Raw genomic sequence first — 25,191 nt, forward strand, 5'->3', positions numbered from 1 at the left:
GGCCAAGTGTTCTAATGCACAGGTTAATGAAAATGTTCCCATTGCCTTCAGTATGAGGAGAGCGAGTCCTATGCTTGTGCAACTGACAAATAATAGTGATGTAAAGCATACGGTTGCACTGATTAGCAGGCTAAATTTAATTAACTGCTTGCAAATATTGATAATGCCCTTTTGAAATGGTGGCCACTCTTTCTATAATCTGTATTGATACTAATGCTATAAAATATTATGGGTGTTGATACTGATGGATGTACTGATGCATATTTATTGCCTGTAGTGGAGAAGAAAAATGATTGAAAAAATAGAATTCCTATCGTCATTGTATCACAATGATATTATTAAGGTTAATAAGTGTTGACAGTCTGTCTCACATAAGTAGGATCTGTATAAGGTCAAACTGCCCATCCTCTTGAGAACTTATCACAGAATATGGCACAACTCAAACCAGAAAGCTGACATGTAAGACAGGGTTTCAAAGTCAACTGACAGATGAACTCTAATTGATGATTTAAGTATTGTGTAAAACTTTATGCTGGGAAGAGCAGGAAGTTAGTGCTTGTCAGAATACCCTCTAACAGGCAATCCCTAAGAAGATCAGTGTATCTGACTGCTTTGTGATTTCTAGATTCCTTTACCTAAATGAGATATCTGTGTTTCTGTACCCTTGTTCATTAACTCTACAGGAGTTTAGATCTTGTTTATGAGCGCAGCTAACAGAGGCAGCGAACAGACGCAGCAGTTTGCGCAGCAGTGGTTGGGCTCTGACTAGAACTTGAGGATCTTGTGGAAGTTGTGGGCTTTCTGAGGACCCCCGAGGACCTAGAAGGTGATCGCTGTGAACAGGAAAGGGGAAGCTAGGCAAGGACAACTGCAGGAGGCCTTGACTTCTCCTGGGAAAAGCTCGTGGGAAAAGCTCCAGCTAGGAGTGGCTGCTGCTAACGAGCTCTCTGGGTTGCCCCTGACCAGAGGGGGTTGGGGCCTTTGATCCCAGTGGCCCTTGATTGGGCGGTCAAGCACCCTGTGAGTCAGTGCTAGGGAGAGGCCTATATAAGAGCCAGGCCTAGAGCGCAGCTCCCAGAGCGCAGCGAACAGAGGCAGCAGTTTGCGCAACAGAGGCAGCGAACAGACGCAGCAGTTTGCGCAGCAGTTCGCGCAGAAGGGCGCGCGAAGGGACGTGCGAAGGGACCTTCGTTTCTGTTCCCTGTGGTGTACACTTCCTCAAGTATGGTCGTGACACGCCGCACAGCGCGTTCCCCAGCGGCTGCTGGAGTTGCTGTGTCAGAGGCTTGGACCCAGACCGACCCTCTGACAGTAGATGCAGCTCTACAGGTCTCAGGCTGCAGGGAGTGCTTGGGGCCTCTCCGGGAGGTCTGGGCTGGCAGCCAGCTCTCCTGCAGGAGGTGTGCTGCTGTTGACGAGCTGTGTCGTCAGGTAAGGGAGTTACGGGAGGAGGTCAGTAGGCTGCGCAGCATCCGAGAAGCAGAGCAAGAGATAGACAGGGTATTCTTGGAGACTGTACAGCTCCAGGAGTCCCAACCCCCTGCAGCAGTGGAGTTGCCAGAGGGCTCTGTGCCGTGTGAAACGGTACATCATAACATCACAGAAGAAGGCTGGAATCTGGTCACTGCTCGTGGGAGGGGAAAGGCTCCTACTCCTCCTGAAGACCTGAAGCTGAAGAACAGGTTTAGTGCCCTCCAGGATGAGGAGGAGATGGGCATGGCTGCCAGGGAAGTACCTGGGACAACAGACCCTGTGCCCTGCCGGAACGCCCGGAAAAAGCGGCGGGTGATTGTTGTGGGGGACTCCCTGCTGCAGGGGACGGAGGCATCTATCTGCCGACCTGACCTCTTGTCTAGAGAGGTTTGTGGCCTGCCGGGGGCTCGTGTGAGAGATGTCATGCAAAGACTGCCAAGGCTTGTCCACGCTTCGGACTATTACCCACTGCTGCTCTTCCATGTGGGCGCCAATGACACCAAGGGCAAACTGGAGACCATCAAGCAGGATTTCAGAGCTCTGGGGATGGTGGTCAAGGGTCTGGGAGCCCAGGTCATCTTCTCCTCAATCCTGCCAGTGAGGGGGATGGATGAGAGGAGGAGGAGACGGACTTTCCAGGTTAACGACTGGCTGCGCCGCTGGTGTTGGCAACAGGGTTTTGGTTTCTACGACCATGGGACCCTGTTTGAAGATCGACAACTGATGGCGAGAGATGGGATCCACCTCACGAGGCGGGGCACACAGGTCTTTGCCAACAGGTTGACCAACCTGGTAAGGAGGGCTTTAAACTAGGAAAGATGGGGGAAGGGGAGAGTTATAGTGACAGGGTAGTTGGCAAAAGACTGCTCAAGTCAGGATGCCTCCAGCAGGTGAATGCAGCCAGGGAAGTGCGCATGGGATGTGGCTATGGAGGACCCTCTTTTAGCCCTCCTGGGAAACCTGCATGCTCGATCACCTCCCTGAAATGCCTGTACACCAATGCACGCAGCTTGGGGAACAAACAGGAAGAACTAGAGATATCTGTGCGGTCGCAGGGCCATGATCTCATTGCCATTACAGAGACATGGTGGGATAGCTCGCATGACTGGAGTGCTGTCATGGATGGCTACGTGCTTTTTAGGAAAGACAGGCCAGGCAAACGAGGTGGTGGAGTTGCTCTTTATGTGAGAGAGCAACTGGAATGTATTGAGCTGTGCCTAGGGGTGGATGAAGAGCGAGTCGAGAGCTTATGGGTAAGGATCAAAGGGCAGGCTAATAGAGGTGACACTGTTGTGGGTGTTTACTACAGGCCACCTGATCAGGATGAGGAAGTTGATGAGGCCTTCTACAGAGAGCTGGAAGTAGCCTCACGATCCCAGGCCCTGGTTCTCATGGGGGACTTCAACCACCCCGATATCTGCTGGAAAGACAACACAGCTAGGCACAAACAGTCCTGGAGATTCCTGCAGAGCATTGGTGACAACTTCTTGACCCAGGTGGTGGAGGAGCCAACAAGGAGAGGTGTGCTGCTGGACCTCGTACTAACAAACAAAGAAGGACTGGTGGAAGATGTGAAGGTTGGGGGCTGCCTTGGCTGCAGTGACCATGAGATGGTGGAGTTCAGGATCCTGCGAGGAGGCAGCAGGGCACCAAGTAGGATCGCAACCCTGGACTTCAGGAGAGCAAACTTTGTCCTCTTCAGGGACCTACTTGGAGGAATCCCATGGGTGAGGGCCCTGGAAGGAAGGAGTGTTCAAGAGAGTTGGTTAATATTCAAACATCACTTCCTCCAGGCTCAAGAGCGGTGCATCCCTATGAGTAGGAAGTCAAGCAAAGGAGGTAGGAGACCTGCATGGATGAGCAAGGAGCTCCTGGCAAAACTCAACCAGAAGAAGGAAGTCTACAGAAAGTGGAAAGGGGGACAGGCCACTTGGGATGAATATAGGAATGTTGTCAGAGTATGCAGGGATGCGACGAGGAAGGCTAAGGCCCGTTTGGAATTAAATCTGGCTAGAGATGTCAAGGACAACAAGAAGGGCTTCTTCAAATACATCAGCAGCAAGAGGAAGACTAGGGAAAATGTGGGCCCTTTGCTGAATGGGGTGGGTGCCCTGGTGATGAAGGATGCAGAGAAGGCAGAGTTACTGAATGCCTTCTTTGCTTCAGTCTTTACTGGTCAGGCCAGCCCTCAGGAACCCCAGACCCTGGAGGCAAGAGAGAAAGTCTGGAGGAAGGAAGACTTTCCCTTGGTGGAGGAGGAGTGGGTTAGAGATCATTTAAGCAAACTTGACACCCACAAATCCATGGGCCCTGATGGGATGCACCCACGAGTGCTGAGGGAGCTGGCGGACATTATTGCTAAGCCACTCTCCATCATCTTTGAAAGGTCATGGAGAACAGAAGAGGTGCCCGAGGACTGGAAGAAAGCCAATGTCACCCCAGTCTTTAAAAAGGGCAAGAAGGAGGACCCAGGGAACTACAGGCCAGTCAGCCTCACCTCCATCCCTGGAAAGGTGATGGAGCAGCTCATCCTGGAGGCCATCTCCACACATGTGGAGGAAAAGAAGGTGATCAGGAGTACTCAGCATGGCTTCACCAAGGGGAAATCATGCCTAACTAATCTGATAGCCTTCTCTGATGGAATGACTGGCTGGGTAGATGAGGGGAGAGCAGTGGATGTTGTCTACCTAGACTTCAGCAAGGCTTTTGACACTGTCTCCCATAGCATCCTCATAGACAAGCTCAGGAAGTGTGGGTTAGGTGAGTGGACAGTGAGGTGGATTGAGAACTGGCTGAATGGCAGAGCTCAGAGCGTTGTGATCAGTGGTACAGAGTCTAGTTGGAGGCCTGTAGCTAGCGGTGTCCCCCAGGGGTCAGTACTGGGTCCAGTCTTGTTCAACTTCTTCATCAATGACCTGGATGAAGGCACAGAGTGCACCCTCAGCAAGTTTGCTGACGATACAAAACTGGGAGGAGTGGCTGATACACCAGAGGGCTGTGCTGCCATTCAAAGAGACTTGGACAGGCTGGAGAGGTGGGCAGAGAGGAACCTCATGAAATTCAACAAAGGGAAGTGCAGGGTCCTGCACCTGGGGAGGAATAACCCCATGCAGCAGTACAGGTTGGGGGCTGACCTGCTGGAAAGCAGCTCTGTGGAGAAGGACCTGGGAGTGCTGGTGGACACCAAGTTAAGTATGAGGCAGCAATGTGCCCTTGTGGCCAAGAAGGCCAATGGTATCCTGGGCTGCATCAGAAAAAGAGTGTTGCCAGCAGGTCGAGGGAGGTGATTCTCCCCCTCTACTCAGCCCTGGTGAGGCCACATCTGGAGTACTGCGTCCAGTTCTGGGCTCCCCAGTACAAGAGGGATGTGGCACTACTGGAGCAAGTCCAGCGAAGGGCCACAAAGATGATTAGGGGACTGGAGCATCTCTCTTATGAGGAAAGACTGAGAGAGCTGGGCCTGTTTAGCTTGGAGAAGAGAAGGCTGAGAGGAGATCTTATCAACGTGTACAAGTATGTGAAGGGAGGGTATCAAGAGGATGGGACCAGACTCTTTTCAGTGGTGCCCAGCGACAGGACGTGAGGCAACGGGCACAAACTGAAACACAGACAGTTCCATCTGAACATGAGGAAAAACTTTTTCACTGTGAGGGTGACAGAGCACTGGAACAGGTTGCCCAGAGAGGTGGTGGAGTCTCCTTCTCTGGAGATATTCAAAACGCGCCTGGATGCAATCCTGTGCAACGTGCTCTAGGTGACCCTGCCTGAGCAGGGAGGTTGGACTAGATGATCTCCAGAGGTCCCTTCCAACCTCAGCGATTCTGTGATTCTGTGATTCTGTGATCTATGCCTAGCTGGCATAAGCTACGTCAGAATCACAAATTCATACTTCAGAATTGTTATCTTTTAAAGTTTATGATAAGTATGAATTTACAGTCAGATCCAAACTCTACTATATCCAAGCTGAAGAAGTTACAGGGGAAAAGGGAGTTTTAAAACCAATTTTTAATATTTTTTATAAGCTGACTTTTGAATCTCAACAATACTTTGACCATGTGCTTTGGATGAGGAATTCTTGCTGTCTGATGATTTTGTCAGTTCTTTTTTGTGGAGATTGGCAAAGATTAGCCTCAAGCTGCTACTTTTGCTGCAACACTTCAGTTCAGTGCTCACCAGAATAAGTATGTCTTGAGAAGCAGGATTGATTAACTGTTGTGCTAACTCAGATGTACTGTTGCTAGGACTCTAGCAAGTTTGTTTAGGGCCATACAGACATATCCTAAAATACATCAGTATTGCATCTCTATGCTTCCTTGTTATCTGGGAAGCTTGAGTGCCTTGCAACATCTGATTACAATGTAGAGGAGGAGTGTCTTTATTGGCCCTGTTCTTTAGTAGATTTACAACATACTCGCTGAGCAAGTTGCTGCAATTCTTCCCTTATTGTGCCTGCATAACTTCCACTAGTGTCAACAGAAATTACATGGCCATATCAAAGAGCGACTGGACAGCTCTAAGTGACATCACATTATTCTTGAGCAAAAACACTAGCATTGCTGTTAGCTGGGAGAATTACAATCCCTTATTTTCAACCTGTCAATCAAGTTATGGGGAAACACCATTTAACTTGAAATAAACAGAATATTTTAGGAAAAAAAAACAGTATTTTTGACTTTTGTCTTCTATAAAAATTTATGAAGAAAGCTTTGCACTGTCCCTGTGAGAGATGAGTAAGTGTTGTCCTTGTTGTAAAATTAAGAAAGTGAAGCACAGAGAGCTTGTGTGATGCTTCTCCGTATGCCTGAAGCATAGAGTGCTGAGGGAGCTGGCAGACGTTATTGCTAAGCCACTCTCCATCATCTTTGAAAAGGTCATGGAGAACAGGAGAGGTGCCTGAAGACTGGAAGAAAGCCAATGTCACCCCAGTCTTCAAAAAGGGCAAGAAGGAGGACCCAGGGAACTACAGGCCAGTCAGCCTCACCGCCATCCCTGGAAAGGTGATGGAGCAGCTCATCCTGGAGGCTATCTCCACGCATGTGGAGGACAAGAAAGTGATCAGGAGTAGTCAGCATGGCTTCACCAAGGGGAAATCATGCTTAACCAATCTGATAGCCTTCTCTGATGGAATGACTGGCTGGGTAGATGAGGGGAGAGCAGTGGATGTTGTCTACCTTGACTTCAGCAAGGCTTTTGACACTGTCTCCCCTAACATCCTCATAGACAAGCTCAGGAAGTGTGGGCTAGATGAGTGGACAGTGAGGTGGATTGAGAACTGGCTGAATGGCAGAGCTCAGAGCGTTGTGATCAGTGGTGCAGAGTCTAGTTGGAGGCCTGTAGCTAGCGGTGTCCCCCAGGGGTCAGTACTGGGTCCAGTCTTGTTCAACTTCTTCATCAATGACCTGGATGAAGGCACAGAGTGCACCCTCAGCAAGTTTGCTGACGATACAAAACTGGGAGGAGTGGCTGATACACCAGAGGGCTGTGCTGCCATTCAGAGAGACCTGGACAGGCTGGAGAGGTGGGCAGAGAGGAACCTCATGAAGTTCAACAAAGGGAAGTGCAGGGTCCTGCACCTGGGGAGGAATAACCCCATGCACCAGTACAGGTTGGGGGCTGACCTGCTGGAAAGCAGCTCTGTGGAGAAGGACCTGGGAGTGCTGGTGGACACCAAGTTAAGCATGAGGCAGCAATGTGCCCTTGTGGCCAAGAAGGCCAATGGTATCCTGGGGTGCATCAGGAAGAGTGTTGCCAGCAGGTCGAGGGAGGTGATTCTCCCCCTCTACTCAGCCCTGGTGAGGCCACATCTGGAGTACTGCGTCCAGTTCTGGGCTCCCCAGTACAAGAGGGATGTGGCACTACTGGAGCAAGCCCAGCGAAGGGCTACAAAGATGATTAGGGGACTGGAGCATCTCTCTTATGAGGAAAGACTGAGAGAGCTGGGCCTGTTTAGCTTGGAGAAGAGAAGGCTGAGAGGAGATCTTATCAACGTGTACAAGTATCTGAAGGGAGGGTGTCAAGAGGATGGGACCAGACTCTTTTCAGTGGTGCCGAGCGACAGGACGCGAGGCAACGGGCACAAACTGAAACACAGGAAGCTCCATCTGAACATGAGGAAAAAGTTTTTCACTGTGAGGGTGACAGAGCACTGGAGCAGGTTGCCCAGAGAGGTGGTGGAGTCTCCTTCTCTGGAGATATTCAAAGTGCGCCTGGATGCAATCCTGTGCAACGTGTTCTAGGTGACCCTGCTTGAGCAGGGGGGTTGGACTAGATGATCTCCAGAGGTCCCTTCCAACCTCAGCGATTCTGTGATTCTGTGATTCTGTGAAGCAGAGCTGGGAATTGAACCTAGTAGCCTAATTTCCAGACTGATGCTTTAGTCATGGGACCCTTCCTTTCTTCTCTGCATTGCCATTTATCACAGTTCTGTCAGAAAGGCTAGTTTCCTATAAAACTGAATATTACTTTTGCAGCCATGGTGCCATAATAGAAAACAGCTAGACTAATTTTTTTCTAAGCAGTTTGTTTATTAGGGCAACAAAGTCAACTTTGCTCTGCAACATTTTGCAGAATATTCTGGGTGCAAAAGTAAATTTATAAATGCCAGTTTGTGTTCAAGTCATGCAAGAGTTCAAGATGATGTAGTCAATATTGGAAATGAAGGAGTAACCTCAAGATACAGTGCTTATCCTGACAAAAGAATATTGTTAGCCCGACTGTGTTGTGAGAAAATTTTCATTTGCATTGCACTGCAAGAGCAAAATTTGACATACATTTGACAGGATTCCAATTGGCAAAAGGTAACGTTGGTAAGTCAATACCACTGAGAGACCAATGTGATATCTGATCTGACAGCAAGATAAATTGTTTCAACTCCCAAACCTACAACAGGAGCTGAAACTAAATCTGCAGTGGTCTTATATGTCTCCCAGAACATCATATACCACTGATTTGCTCTCTGCCATTGGCGTCCTTGCCTTAATTTCTACCAAAGAGTAAACATGATTTTTTTGGCATGAGAAAGTCCTTAAACAATTTGTCAGAAACCATTATTAAGCATGTTTTTAGTTCAGCAGTGTTCTGCATTTTTAATTTTTTTTTAATAGGACTTTCAGTCTCACAAATATGCCATTGTCTTTAACTGCTCTATCTCCTGCATAAGTTATGATTCCAAAATCTCATTATTTGTGAATATAGCACAAAAGGATGCCTTATAACTCTTCCTCCCTGAAGTCAATAGCAAACAAGTACATATGACTTGACACTTTGAATGAATTCACACTTATCACATGGGCATAACTTTAATTTGGTTATATTGTGCCTTCTGTTAGAGTGTGAATGTTAGGGAAGGATAGAAGATGTAGGAAAGGTGCAAACACAAGAATATTTTGAGATGCTAACCAGGACCTCAGATAATCTAACTGAACTGTTTGCAACTAGGAGTGTCTTCTGGAGAAACTTAACAGCCTGGACAGGGCGTCTGTTCTGTACTGATTTTTCTTGAAACTCTGTTTAATCAGGTTTGACTGATTGCTATGTTCCTTATCCAGCAACAGGAAGTCCCTGCATTGTGATGAATGGGTTTCATCATTTTCTTCTCCTATTTCAAATTGTTTATTTTTTTCACTCCTTGATCAGTTATCCTGCCTCTGTTTATTTTTGTGAGCTCTTCTTTCAGTTGTACCAGTGTTCTACCAAACATCAGCTACAAAGTTGAAAATCTTTGATGATCAATTTGGAAATATATCTGCCATCTTAGATTTCCTTCTGAACAAGCACTTTAGCATATGCTACATAAAATTAATATCATTAAGAAGTTATGGCTTCACTTTTCAACGTATAATCAGATACAACTGTTGTCCTTGTGCATAAAAAACAACAGAGTTATACTAGCATGTGTCATTGCCTAGGAAAACATTTGGACAAAAGAGTAAAAAGAATATGTCTCTAGTGTCTCTGACTTTCTCCAGCTCCACAGAGAGAAAGAATATTAATTTGCAGCGCAAATTTGCACCGGCAAAAAACAGTAAGGGAAAACTCCCACTTTGGGTCAGACTTATTAATATTACTTTCCAGAACAGACCTTGTAAACATCTAAACACAAATTTTAGTTAATCATTTTTTGTGATTCTGACTATTATGGCAATGTTGCCAGTTTTTTTGATGTTAAACAGTAGCAAATTGGTATAATGGTAAAAGACGATCAACTATTTTTTGTTCTTTTCTTCACTGTGATTTTTCTCCCATACCATAAGCCATCAAACACATCACTGAAAATGAGAGTGTAGAAAGTAGTTAACCCTGCTTTTATGTTTAGGTTGCTGCTGTCAGCATTGCTCAGGAAACTTCTGCAGCCCAAAATGAAGTGGCTCTTATTTCAGGGCTGCAGTATTCAATGTGACATAGTCATGTTTTATTGTTTAAATTTGCTGCAGTGTGGTGTCAGCACTTACAGAAACAGTTAACCCTGACACTAATGCACATAAAAATAGAAGACAAAGAGAAAAGTGGGCCACAGCAGACCGATAAGTGGTGGGAATAGTTAATGGAGCACTGTTGATGGTAACTGTATAGGCTGCAAAATATATTATTTCATGCAGCACTGACTGAAAGAACTTCTATTTGTTAAAGTATTTGTACAGAAATACTGGTTTACATTATCGCTCTACAAACAGGATTCTGTCAGGAGATCTAAAACCAAACTGAATTGTTTGAGTCCTTTAACCACTTTGGATGATACAATACTGAAGTCAATTAAATTACTTTGCAGACTATTCCATATGCTTTAGCACTATTGCACTGGGATTTGTTGTATATTAAGGCTTCATTTTCTAAAGAGCAGAACTCTTGATTATATGTTAGTTGCATGCTTAACTTGCATGCAAAGTGTAAGGAGATTGCTGAAAGGTAACATTATAACTTATTATTAAAACCTGTATTTTTTTTTTCATTACAGATTAATCTCAGGGACCTTGGGCAGCTATATAAAATTCGCATTGGCCATGACAACACTGGAGATGATCCTGGGTGGTACCTGGAGGAAGTCAGACTTCAAAGAGTAGTCCCTCTTTCTGATCAGGAGATTTGTCTCCCCGTAGAATGCTGGCTTGCAGAAGACAAGGATGATGGGGACACGTGGAGAGAAGTGGCGATTAGGAACCCCACAAAGGAGCTTTTGCCATGTATGTGCTGAGTATTTTAGATCACATATTCACTAGCCATATCTTGTTTTCATGCTTCTTCCAGGGCAGAACTGCCCAAAAGCTGGTGTAACCATGAAACAATCCCTTCCATTACAAGATGCTTTCTAGTTCCACAGAAATGGTAAGTGGTCATTTTACACCACTCCCTTCCTCCCCACAACTACAGTAATAGCTGTGGCCAAGTTATCCTAGTCCTCTAAAATTCTTGGACTCTGAAAATGCCCCTAAATCATTGGCAAATACTGTTTTTTAGAGCAAATAGCCTGCTGCATTAAGCAGGAAGCTGGGATATCAAGGTATGTAATGTCAAGTGGCAACCAGTTCCTTATAACAAGCTTGATATCATCCTTTCTTGTGCTGCATAGACCATAGTTTAGCAGAAGTCCGTGATATGAATCATTGCACACGTTTTCCAAATCAGACTTGGGTCATAGCTATAAACATGGAAATGGCTAACTTCAGGGTGGCACTTTTGAGACCTCAAAGTTTATCCACGGCTTTGATGACAGTCTGTTCTCTTCAAGTGAAGCAGGAAATAGGCCACCATATAAAATAATTATTTTAAAAGTCCTGGGCCTCTACAAAAGAACCGGGAGACAGCATAATCATTTAGCACATTTAGCACAATGGGTTTTTTTATAGAATTCTTTTGACATTAACAGGATAGCAATGATGCAGCTGGTAGACGATACTGTCTGGTAGTGGTAGATCTTATCTGTACTACCATTCAGGCAAACTGTATTCAAAAGGACATAGTGAATATTGCAAGGAATCAGTGATTCAACATACAAAAGGGTCATTGTGCACTTAGTAACAATCAAATCATTTCAGAAGAAAAGAGCAAACAAGTGAAAAACTTCATTTCAAGAGAATAAAATTTTCTCAAAGAGTCATCAATACTGGTGATGAGATGATTTTCTATGGGTTTTAAGGCCAGAAGGGACAACTGATTTCCTTCATTACAAAGACTATAAAATACTTAGAAACACGTACGTGCCAGTCCAATTTTCTCCTCTGCATTTTTTTCTTATTCCATAGAACATTTAGTGACTTTAATAAGAGATTTCAAAAACTGGGACTGAGCAGGGTGAACCAGGCCCTATGATTAACATATGCCACAGTATCACCATTGGGTTGCTATGGTGGCATAAATATCACATATTGGTGCAATAGAAAAATAGTGCAGAAGCGAATTAAGTTGTCTCAGCTGTTAATTCAACATGAAGAACTCAAATCAGCATTATGTAGTCTGAAATACCATTCATAGAAAAGTACTAATATTCTGGTAGGTACGCTCCATTTGCTTTGTTGCAGGTAATGAAGCAAGGTGAAATGCAGTGAGAAACCAAGTCAATGCTATCAAAGACTGGGAATATTTTAAAAACAGCACATTTATTTAGCCTTTTTAATGGTGCATCTACTGTATCTTTCATTGCTTTAGAAGGAGCATTATCTTTATAAAAACATGCTTCTCAAGGTTTTAAGAAAAGATACATTAAAAAGGATCTGGAAATTTCCTGAAATTGTAAGCTTATTGCTACAAATTAAATATTGATTTTAGGCTAATTTAAATCAAAAATCAATATAAACTCAGCAAGACTTCCCAAGGATTTCCTATTTAGTTTCTCACGAACAAGCAAATGAAACACTATCCATTTGCATTTCCCTTGTAAAGGGTAATTGCTTACAAGTACTGGACAAACCACATTGAGTCATTTTCTCCAGCAGAACAAATGATGTACTACTTATTACTTAATGACAATTATAAATGACTTAGTAATTTGTCTGCTGTACTTTCAATTCAATCTGGTATCTTCTAGAAGCATTAAATTTACTTAATTATAAAAATGATTTGCTGAAAACTTTAAACAAAATGAACAAATATAAGCTAAACTCAGGATGCCCTGTATTTTCTTATTGCTATTCTTTAACACTCATTACTGAACTTCTCCCTCAGCAGAAAGGGTAACTTTTCCCTTACCCTGTTTTTCCCTTTCTCCAGCCAAAACCTTACTATATTCCCAAGAGATACCTGAGACCTTGTAGTCTTCATTCTCTTCCTCAAATCCTAAGTGATTTCCAAATTTTATCAGTTTTTCTTTAACTTCTGCTCTGAAATTCCTTCTTTTCTATCCAAATTTATCACCTTGGCAATCTTCCTTAGTTTTTCTGACTGTTCGTTAGTCACTTCAAAAAGCTGACACTAATATGGTATCCTACTCAAAGTGATGCTTCTTCATTTGTCATTTCTCTAGGTTTTGTGTTCTCTGACCAATTTGTCTGTGTTTTCGTTATCAGCCTGATGGGAGTGGATTCATGCAGTGAAACAGCTGGTGCTAAGAATCCAGTGTGCTAAGGATCCAATGTCCACATTACGTGCATTTCAGGAGAAGTCACTTTGGATTTTTTCTAGCGTTTTCCCATGGGCTGATGCCAATTGTGGCTAGATCATAATAAGTGTTTTCCTGGAATATATCTTGTGGTTTAGTTTCATCCAAAAAGAATCTATTTTTTCCTCCAAAGCTGCTCCATGTTGCAAGTCTGAATGAAATAAGGAGGGCCAATCAGAAGATTCAGTTTCTTGATTCAAACTAATGTATTGTAGGCACACCAGTGTCATTAGGCTCACACAGCTGTAATGCAGAGGAAGCTTATCTAACATTCATTGAGTAATAAGTGATAGTTATATTTGTCTTGAATTCACCTGCTCTTAACTAGAATTCTGAAATAATGACTGTGCTTTTCCTTTAGTAGGCTTTGAAAAGAACTAACAATGGAACAATAATTTATATTAAGTCAGCAAAAAAAAAGACAAATATTTATGCTGTGAAAACTTTCATTTTCTTATTCTCTGTGAAAAATTCTTGTTTAATCTTATTAGGATTATTTTGTTCTTCTCCTAAAACCTATCAAAGTATTAACTTAGTTTTCAGTCTAAAGCAGCCTGCAATGCTTGCTCACTGTTTATGTTTTCCAAAGGAAAATGCCATAGGTCATTGAAGTCTGTACATTCCTCCTTCAGAAGGAAATGAGAGTTCATATGCTGTGCTTGCAGAATGGGGCCAAAATAACTCTTGCCATTGGCCAGTGGTCAGGAATATATCAAACCCTCTGTTTTAGAAACCCTGTTCAGGTCCCCATAAAAATGAATCTGGGAAAAAAAAAAAGATTCTTTATTTGCATGTTGTTAGGCCATTAGGATGCCTTTAGGTGATTGCATTTTCTTCATAAACAACAAGCAAAACTTCCTTTCTCTATCCCCTTTTTTCCAGATAGCTCATGTTCTCATGCTATCAATAGATACCAGAAACTGAGAATGGGGCTTAAAAATAGCACCAAATATTCTAAGTCATGAAACTTAGCAGATAAAATCTCAAGAGTTAGCAGTAGTACATTTTTATGGACTGAGCAAGTACAGATTTGGTGCTTGTACAACTGATTCTGCTCAATGACTCTTATAATATTTTTGATATTAGGTACCTATGCCATTTTTTTAACATAGTTATTATACTATTTTAATGTCTGTCTTTCATGGGGCCTTTTAGAATACCCCCACCTCTGCCTGAAAACATTTTACCTCCCTTGTTTCAACTGTTTGATTCATGCACTCAAATCCTGGAGTTTTCTGATTATAGAGCTTATCTAAAGTTACCCTTTTAGCAACTCGAAGATTTCAATCATTTGTTTTCCAAAAGGTCGTTTTCTTTCTAGTGAGTGCTGGCTGAGTTTTTTCCAGCCATTCTCTATTAATTAATCCTCTTACATCCTTTATCACAGTTATTGCCTTTTTCAAGACCTTTCTTCAGTTACTTTGATGAGCCTGACATTAGATAGAGCTGCCTAGATGTAGTCTAACAGGTCCCTCTCAGAATGCTGAAACAGTATTTCCTGACTTCTGTTCAGTGTTTGGTTTTACAATGTATTTTCCAACATTTTCTTTCCCCTTTTTAACTATGGGCCTACTTCTCTGCTTTGTCACCCCCGTTGTTCAGCTGGTCTACTGTCACTAAATCAGTAGAGTATAGTAAAATGAAATTACTACTACAGAATGGAGGATTAGACCATTGGGATTCTCAAATTTTTATGATTGCTTTTTCTTATTGCAGTGAAACGTTGCCGTTTCAAATGTGGCAGCAATGCGGGCTTTAAAGCAGGTCAGTTTCTCAAAGGAAGCAAAACAAGAGATACAGAGATGGAACATATCTTCTAGTGTCTTTTTATTTTACTGTATGCACACAAAAATTTTTTCGTGAACAAAAAGCAGCAAAGCTACAAACAGGCAAATTTTATTTATGACGAGTCTTGCTATCTCAGCAGTGCATTCAGCTGGTAGCTTCATTCTCCAGCCTTGGTTGTGTCTGTCTCCTGTGCCTATCAAACTATTGGTGTACCTTGTCTTGTCTGTTACAGAGTGGCATGCCCCTTCCTGTTCTTATAATTTAAGCAAGCCATAGCTCAGGAGACGGTAACACTAGCATCTTTCGTAGCTGTTCAGCAACCTAAAGAAACTCCTTGACAAAGTTTGACAAAATTGGATACACTCAAGTTAGTCTGTGCATAGGTTTCCATTTGTTCAGAAATGGCTTAACATACCAAATCTGTTTATATGAATGTCCAAGCATTTCTCTGTAGTCGCGTGTTCTAAATATGCATATACAGAGTGGTTTGGAGAATACTTTCCTTCCTTAACTTTTTTTGTGCCTTTCCTATAAAATGCACTGTAACTTATATACAAGTTAAGGGAAATGAACATTCCACTTATTATTCCAGTATAACCTTCTAATTCACAGAGTATTAATGCGTACAAAAATTTGAAATATAAATTGGTCCTTTTGTTTAGGAGGTTCCTTTCTGAATAATACAGATTGTGTAGCCTAAATAAATGTAAGGTCTAACATTCTCCAGATGGTGAGGGAAGTGTAGATGCATGTACATGTTTTCTACTTCAGACTGAATTATTTAGTCTTGTAACAATAGAAAGATTTAGATCGTTATCATCTCTTTGGTTACCACAGAGATGCACAGCATTACAAAACAATTGTAATTTATTTATCTGTTAATGTCCTTGTGTTGTGTTATATTTTTCTCTTACTCTGTTCTGGTGTGTCCTGCACATAATCCATTTGGTTTGGTCTCCCTCCAGAAATTAAATAACTTCTTGGTATTTCCTTCTTGTAATCATTTACTAAAGGGCTTCTTAAAAAAAGCCTGAACTAGGCTTTACAATTGCACTTATGGTTAGTTAAATTTTGCAGTTTTGATCATGGAAATTACTTGTGTATTTAAGTAATACAGGTGCCAATCTTCTGTACCTAAACAGTCATAATATAAACAATCTACATCCTTTCTTGGGCTCCCATGGAAGTTTTCCTTTTTCAAAATTGGGAGTGTAAGTAAGAGTGAAAGTGTGGAGCAGACTTAGTGTTTGATATTTCTCTGCTTTTACTGAGAAGTAGTGCTTCTTCCATAGGCAGCCCAGCCATTTTATTCAAATGGCTGGTAATAGCTGAATATAATCTTTAGGTTTTCTTTTGGAAATATGTCTTCTTACCTTCACCGCTCCCTGAAACATTTTCTTCCTTTTGTGATTAATGTGGCTCTTTGCTTCATTGCATACGTTTCCTTTCTTAGTCTTCTGTCACCCATTATCCTTCCTCCTTTGAACAGTTTCTTATTCATCTTGTATTCTCCTGTTGCTAGTCTACACACGGTATGAGTATATGAAGAGTTATGCTATGAAATGTCATTTGGATATATGGCATAATTATGATGATTATCAGGTCCATTTCTCTTTGTCACTTGCCATTCATATCTACCATATGTTTTAACAAGTTTTTCTGCTAGAAACATTGAAACTAGTTTTTCTAAGGCTTTGAAAAATTTCGGCAGATGTGCATGTGTGTTTTTGAGATTAATTACATTTCACAGGTTAAGTGGTGGTGTCCTAATTCATGGATGTGAGAGCTGCATTGAATGCTTGCAGTTATAGTAAATACTAATGCTGGTCAGGAAGTGCCACTCCTCTTTAAAGTCACATTTGTACTAGTGATAAAGAGTTGGATATCCTGTCCTTGCCAATTTAGGGCAATTTTATATGAATTAAAAAGGTATTCTAATTTGGTAAAGCATACAGTCTACCATCAACATTTCCTTCCTACCTTCAAATACATGTGGTGGTCTTTCCTAACTTTAAACTGTATGTGGTATTATTTTACCACCTGTCTTCTCCACCGAATACCAGGCACAGGGTACCAGAAATAGCTATTCTTTAGTGATAGATGACATGATGTTTGAACTTTATAAGCTGCTTTGGGATTCTGTGAATAAAAAATATATAGAAATGTCAGATTCTACTAGCTACTTGTAGTTTAACAGTAATACTATTTTAATTTATATTTGTAGACTATTGTCTGGTATCAAACATTTTGCTATAATTTTTTGTTTTCAGCTTAGCTCCTTCTTAAAGGCTGCACTTAACTATGCTCCTTAGAGCTTCTACTACCTTTCTTCACTCCAAAGAGCTATTAAAGATCTCCATTAGTGGAACAGTGATCTTCTCTATCATCTGCTAGGTAGCAGAAGAAATGACCAGCTGTGATTAGAATAAAAACATTTCATGGAAAAATTGCCACTAAGATCTAAACAGGAAAAATACTTTATAAAAGTCATAATAAGTAGAAAAAAATGCAATTAAATACAATAGGATGTAATCACTAGAAATAATCATTTAAAAAAATAAGTTTTCATATCTGGTTAATTACAATGATAATATTACTGTGGTTCAAAATATATTAATACAGGAACCCTGAATGATATTCCAGAATACTTTGAAGATAAGCATGTATTTTTGTGTCTGTAAGATTTTTGTCTAGACTAGAAGGAGAGGCATTTAAAAAGTCATAAATATATTTTAATTGAGAGCTGTTATTAAAGGCATTCACATCTACTAGTGATAAAGATTGAAGCCTTCAAAAACAAGTCGAGTGTCCAGCTGGTCATTTTATAGATTGGGGGGATCCATTCATCTACTTGCCCACCATTGTATGTGATGTGAAAATCTAAAAATCCTACGTTTCAGGATTACTATTCTCTTTTTAAGACAAAATGAAGACTAGTCACCCAGAAAATTCTGTTTTGCACAAATATGGAGGTTTACAGTTCTTTGGAACCAGTGGAATATAACTGTTGTCTGAGACCATGACTAGGCACAGTTAGATGGTCTCCAGATAACTTGCCAAGAAGGATTTTGCAAATTAGATCCTGAAGCCATAAATACTCAACAGGGAGTGAGGGAAGAAAATGGAGCCCTAGGGAACACTTGCTTGATGGCCTGCTTTCCTGAGCAGATGGGCTGCTGTGCTCAGCGTAAATGCAGCTTTTTAGGGGTAGCATATTCATATTTCTGTGCAGAGAATTACAAGATTTGAACCTGGAAGTGACAAATGCATGGTTAGTGTTGCTATTTCTAAACCTGAAAGGCAGTACAGTCCCCTGGCCAAATTTTGACGAAAAAGCTTTTGAATCATGTAAAAGCAATAAGGGTAATCTCAAGGTTTTTCTTCTTCTAGTGTTGGTGTATGAGATCCACGTATACACAGGCTCTAAACTCGGTGCTGAAACAGATTCTAATGTTTACATCAATCTTATTGGAACGAGAGGAGATGCTGGCAAGAGGAAGCTCCACAAATCTAAGAATAATAATGTAAAGTTTCGACATGGACAGGTGAAGTAAAAGCAGTGCTGCTTCTGGTCAGAGAAAGTGAATTATGGCTAGCAAACCGTTTCTTCAACAAACATAAATATCTTTTTGTTTACAAATTTCTTCAAGCAGTTTTTAATTTTGTCACATATTTTTTGTATTCAAAATTACTTACACAATTCATCTTGTGAATAATTTTTATCTGTTGATTTTGAATGAATCATTTACTGAGAGCATTGGATATTAGAATTTGAGTACTGTTGATTATTTACATTAGACATATAGTCAAAATGGTAATGAATGCATTTTTGCTCTCATGAACAGACTACTGTGAATCTTAGAATCAAGCTCTAAATCCTTAACCACAATTATGTTTTCCAATCTGGGTAAGAGAGGCAAGGCAGATAGGGCTAGAAGATGTAATATAGAGATGGGCAAATCAATTCTTTGCAACTGAGCATTGTTTCATGCCAAAGGAATCCAGGGTTGTCTCTTTGGAGTAATTTTAAGGTGGTATTTATTTTGGAAGGCTTTGAAGGATCCTTACTGTTGGGCCAGGACCCATGTACAACACCAATATTCGTTTTGCAAAAACAGAAAAAAAGAGTAACTGTTCTATATTGTTATCGTTAATGTAGCTCTAGTTAAAATAGCTATGTTCCAGACCTTTATCATTTTCCTTGTATGGTTCTACAGATGGATATTTTCTGCATAAAGGCTGTCTCACTGGGAGGCTTGGAGAAAGTTCTGATTAGCCATGATGGAACTGGTCCAGGTGGGATTTAAATTCCTAGCAACTAATCTGTTTTCAAGTCATTTTTAAACACAATACACTTTATTTATGTTGCATCCTTCATACAAAATGTGACAGAAGGTCTTGAGGTGATAAGAAGCCTTCCTGTGGACTAGTCACTGTGATGGAATACAGTGGTAATGGTCAGCAAAGAGGACATGAATTTAGTGTCAAATAATATAATTTCATTCTTTGTTTTCAAGTTTATTTATAATAGAGCACTATTTATTTGGCATACAGCTTTCTAAGAAAACTCATGAAGTAAAACTCATTTACCTCTGTGGTGCTGACAGGGGTAAAATGTTCTTCCATTAGACAAAGAGTAAAGACAAGGATAAAGCAGAGTTAAAAAGGTATTCAGTGCAATTAAAGATATTTCAGTATTATGAAACAAAGTTTGAATAACTAAAGAGTAATATCTTTGCTGCTTTGAGGAATGGGAGAAGACTTGGTTATTTCATCTGTGCTAGTCAAGTGGAGCTGCTCCAGTGAATGGTGTTGCATTCAGATTGCAGGATCTTCATAAAAAAAAGAATTTTGTGATGAGAAGAATTTGTCACAGAAGCGCTTGAGCTGTGCATCTCTAGAACAAAGTAAATGAAGAGAAAGATGACCTTTAAAAGCAGTGAAGATGTAAATGCTGAAAATATATTTGCAGACTAGTGGCTGTGAAGGGGTTAAATGAAGAGAAGGATTTTTAATGCAATTCATGGCCACAGTGGATTAGAAAAGCACTTTTACTCTACTCTGTTCTGGAATAGCCTCAAGCAATGCCAAATATCCTGACTGCACATACTGTTTATGTCTCTGAGCACACTTGTGAGTATCACAGGAGTGGCCTCATTAGGATGGCCTTGGTATGGGGTGTTAACTTGACTTTTGTAGCTTTGTAATTCTCTATAGTATGCTCCCTTCGGCAATATAGATGACCACATACCTGAGAGTTGCACATCCTAGTATGCCAAGACATATCCCAGAAGGCAGTATGGTAGAGCTTACCTTCACTCTGTCCCCAGTATTCCATACCATGCTCTCTTTCCTCTCCCTCATGTCTCCTTTAACAGGCAGTATAGCTGTATCACATGGTCAGCAGAGTAAATCTGCCACCAGGCTCAGCTATCCTAAGTTCCTTTGACAGTGGATTCCAAAATCTGTATTTATGAAGAGTTGTCTTAGTAGGAAGACAGGTTGGATTCTATGTATAACAAAATTTATGGCTGGGTAATTATGATTGTTCACTGTGTTCAACACAGATCTTGCAGGCCTCTCTTGAACTGTCTCCAAAACTAGCCCCAAATAAGCCGGGGTTTGCAAACTGGAAATACCTGGTGAGCCAGGATGAAGACCAACCAGAGACCCAGTCTTCTGGGGGGATCCAAGGGAGGAAAGTGCATTCCGTTAGAGATGGGGCTGTCCTTTGTTCTAATCATATCAGTTGCCTGAATGATTGAGCAGAAGGTCTTTAGTCTTGATTTGGGAACTGTCCTGGAATGATAATGGGATATGTCCTTTATTTGGGGTAGGAGAGAGATGGAAAACTCTATGAGGTTTAGAGTCATGGGTCAGGATCAAATTTTTGCAGGTTTCTTTGGAGATGCATGGTTGGAAAATGCCCTTATATCCACCTGGATCATGTACAGTTCTGACTTGTCAGAGTATTTGGGGGTGTACCAAAAAGCAGCGTAAAGTGCATTGGAAGATTCCTAGACTATAGGGCGTAGATCTTTTCCCACAGCTACAGTGACTGAAGAAAGAAAAGGAATTTTGTCCTAGACAACAGGCTTTTGGCTCTTGTCAAATGCAAGTCACTAGATGATGAGTTTTATCTGCTGAAACAGCCTTCACCTCTAGAGGTGCCTTCCTTTTATGCCTGTGCTTTTACACAAGAAGAGTTTGTCCTCTTTTTTTGCACTATTTCAAAGTTACCTGCCTGTGTGCTGATGAATACTGGCCCGACCAGTAGTTTCCTTACAAGGAGAGGGAGTTTGAGCACTGTCTGAAGTATTGGGGAGCAATAGAGGAAGCTTGCAGAGCATCCTAATGTGCTCTGGGGCTTAAGTCTTGAAATGGAAATATCACTTTGCTCCACAAACTGTTCAGGCAAGCCCTCACTATGGGACAGAGATTGCTGCCTTCTAGGGACTTCCAGACTTGGGTGCAGCTGGAGACGCAGAGCACAAAGATAAATAGGACAGTCGTGTGGGTCTGACGAAAACATTCCTCGTGCTGTTTCGCTACAATGTACTGACAAATAATGGTATGACTCAAGCAATACCTCTTAAGAAATATTACAAGTTGTGAGTGGTGCAGACACAGTAAGGACAGAATGTTTGAAAAGGGCTTTGAAGGATAAGTGTAACAGTCACTAAGATGGTTATTGGAAGTGATCTAAGAGAGCAGGATGGATGTGGCCATGGTTACTACTGTTAGGGAGAGGACAAATACGGTAGCTGCCACAGGCAAGGCTGCCGCAGCTCTGTGTCCCCAGGACCAACCAGTAGTGAGGCTGTGCATGTATTCCCACTAGGCACATACACAAACACACATATAAAACAAACACTTATACATGTGCATGTGTATACGTATATGTATATGTAACATGTACATTTATGCACAGTTAGCCACACAGATAAACACAGACAGAAACACTCAGCACTCACACAAATAAAAATAGTATCAACAGCCTCATCCTGTTCCCCTTTCCGGCTGATCAGAAGATCCATTAGTGGGAAATATATACACATGTATATACACAGTATGGAGTGACAAGCGTACCGACCAGCAATCCATTCACAGGTGACCTACCCATTTTATCTCCTTATTCTTCTATTTTCCCACATTTGTTCTTCCCCAAACTACCTTGATCCCTCCTTTCCCCCACTTTTGTTTCCACCCCTAAACATCCCGTAGCAAGTCCTGTACAATTCCAAGAGGCTTTTCCCCAGCATCCCATAATAAATCCAGCAGGCAGTCATGCCCCTAGTCCGAAAGGTACTCTGGAGAGCTACTCCCATTGACTCATAGTGATGGGTTTCACATCTATACCATGGGGTTGACGGCTCTCCTGTGACAGCCCTGGGAGGAGCTGGGGCAGAGTATTTATTTGGCTTCCCCGACCAGCCAGTGTTCCTTTGTGCTCCTCTGTGTGTGAGAAGATGAGACATAATTTAACAACTACACATCTAAGGAGATTGCCTAAGCCAGCTAAGACGAACCTAGGCAGCACTAGAGGTATTCTATATACAGACACCTTTTACTACTTTATTGAAAACTAGATGCAGAAGTCAATGTAACAAAACATAGACAGTAAGGGGAAGACTGAGAGAATAGCAAGATTATTACTAATTTGCTTGTACAGTCACGTAGGTCTTTGAAGTTTGGTAATACATGCTTTTATTAATGAAAATTATAAACACTTTCCTTGTCAGCCCTATTTTTTTCTTCCTGTGCCTGGGAAGGCTAAGGCTTCTGAAAAACCCAAGTAGGTTGGGAAGTGCTCCCTGACTGTGCAGGTAGTGTTCTGTCCTTGAGCCAAGCCTGGACCAATGCCCTGTCCACTAACTTTTGGGAAATACTATCCCTCTGGTAAATCAATTCTTAAACATTATTTTATCCTGGCAATGTAGTAGGCCAGTAGCAATCATACTCCAATAAGTCTTAATGTCATGCTAATGGATAGGTCATAACCTAAGAATACGGTGTCTGTTTTGTCTTGTTTTTTACTATTTACATTGCTAATGTCTACAATTTTTATAGCACCTAAAAGTGTGTTACCACTTGTGTAGCTTTACTGGTAGAAAGTGAATTCTCTGGCCTATCACAAAGTTGCAGGTAGAAGGTAAGTAAACTCAATGGAGAGTCTGTAAATTACTTAGGTGCTTTGTGGTTTACATGCTATATAGATTTAAATAGTTCCTGTTGCAAGACCAAAAGAAAGTTCTTCGTGCTGTTTCCTTGGGCGAGAGGGCAAAAAGGGACTTCAATAAATTTTATACTTCATATTTTAAAAAATAGGTTTTGTAAAGAATGTCCTTTCCTCTCTTTATAGAGGGCAAAGATAAACAAAAACATGCCCTTGAAACTTAGGCTTTAAAAATGCAAATTTGAAAAGCTTTGTGAAGAGTCTTATCACATGTCCAGAAGAACACCTTCTGTTTGTTTTCAACAACCTTGTTTCTATCAGAATTTGTTAATCCAATGTTCATGCAGATTTACACAGTTTTTTGACTTTGTAGTGTATTTAAATGAACATATACTGTAAAAGCTGGAGCATATATTTTTAAGAAGCTAAGTAAGCACACAGGGAAATGAGAACAGTAGATATTAATGGTCTGTTAATTGATACTGTTACATGGAATAACAATTTCACTAACAGAGGACCAAGAATTCCATTTCTCACACAGATCTCAATTGCATAAGCAGATTTGTCCTAACATCCTTGTGTCTGATCACAAGGAATCAAAAGACATAGACTGGGATGTGAATGGTCATCACAGTTCACAGATATATGCATATACTCGTCTCCAAGCAAAAAAACCATCCTTTTAAATTAAAACACAACAAAGCAGGGAAGAATATTGTACCTCTTGCAAGAGACGTAGAATGATAAAGCTTTCACTGTGTTAATTTATATCATCCATTCAGATGAGTTCTGTCCCAATGGGATCTGCTTTTCTGCCGAAAAAAACATTTTTGGCTTTTTTTTCTTTAAATTTATTTTAAAAATACATTTTTTCAGATGATAAACTTTTGTCATTTCAATACAGGCAATGGATGGTTCCTGGATAAGATTGTCATTAAACATGAAGAAGGAAAGGAAACTCAAGAGGTTGTATTTCCTTGTAACAGGTATGTCATTCGTGGAGAAACAGAATTATTTTGTTAAACTGCCAGCAGCCTAAGGAAAATGTTGCAGAACAGGCATGTGCATACAACCTAGATATATGAGCAATGCCCCAGAGCTTTTCAATGGACATGAAATGCAAAATTTAGATCTTGAAGTCAAAGATTCCCAGCAAACCTTCAGGTTGCTCTTTGGTATGGGAAGGAGTCATAGTATAAGGCAAAGAAGCCCAAAACCAATGTTGTGTAGGAGGAAAGATGCATTGATCTTTCCTCTATCTATCTATCTATCTATCTACCTACCTATCTATCCAGAGCACATGAAAATAAATATGTTTTCAGTTCCCTGTCTTTTAAAAAGTATTATGTGGCAAGATCTAGTTATATGGATTTCAGTCAGTTTCTCTTTCCCAGTCACTGAAGACCTTAAATGTAAATGCTGGAATTCTTTGAAAAGACCTTTGTAGATGCAAAGAATAGTAAACACTCCTCCTAAAGGAGATCTAAAATATTTTCTTTCACTTAGCAAATAGCTATTTCTCTGTCTTACTAAGTCTAGGATTTTGCTGCCATGAGCAAAACTGAAAAATGTCCAACTGTACTTAATACAGTAGTAATCATTTAAAGAATTATAATTTAGATCAAGCTAATTATATTTTGTAGTATGTGGTTTCCAGATTTTGTGAATTTAGGCTACATGGCTGATATATTTTCCATGTTATTTTGGGAACTGTGTCTTACAGTCATGAAAATCTGTAGAAGTTCTTTAAAGATAGCTCTACTTCTTTAGGAATCCCTTCTGTTTACAAAAAGCAGGATTTCAGTTTGCAAGACTCCTGGAAATGATTAGCTAAGAACCATTTACTCCTCTCAAAACTATTATTCTGATGATCAGGTTTTTGTTTTATTTTTGCTTTTTGGCTATTAGGCTGTTTAATTGGTTTGGTGTGCATTGAAGATGGTTATTGGAAGAGCAGACAAATGAGACAATTTTTTCTTTAAAGTCATGGAGATTTTATGAGACTTTTCCTAAGGGAGGGATACTTAATGAAGACTCTGAGCTTGCTGTAAAACTGCCTTGTCAAAAGGAACTTATTAAGGCCTTGGAAAAAGATTAGAGGCATTATGCATAGACCTAGAAGGGTTCTGTCATTCTTTGCCTGCAGAATAAGTGCTGCCAATGT

At 41.1% G+C, this 25,191-nt stretch overlaps 1 protein-coding gene across 1 annotated transcript in view; it reads left to right on the plus strand.

Moving 5' to 3' along the window:
• Positions 1–25,191, plus strand: part of RP1 (RP1 axonemal microtubule associated) — a 184,676-nt gene that overhangs the window by 76,124 nt on the left and 83,361 nt on the right. Inside the window, exons 24-27 of the mRNA XM_067290018.1 lie at positions 10,427–10,652; positions 18,242–18,396; positions 19,069–19,147; positions 23,932–24,013. Coding sequence (XP_067146119.1) covers positions 10,427–10,652; positions 18,242–18,396; positions 19,069–19,147; positions 23,932–24,013 — 542 coding nt within the window. The remainder of the gene's footprint in view (positions 1–10,426; positions 10,653–18,241; positions 18,397–19,068; positions 19,148–23,931; positions 24,014–25,191) is intronic.

The sequence above is a fragment of the Apteryx mantelli genome, chromosome 2, assembly GCF_036417845.1.
Source record: "Apteryx mantelli isolate bAptMan1 chromosome 2, bAptMan1.hap1, whole genome shotgun sequence".
Classification (NCBI taxonomy): domain Eukaryota; kingdom Metazoa; phylum Chordata; class Aves; order Apterygiformes; family Apterygidae; genus Apteryx; species Apteryx mantelli.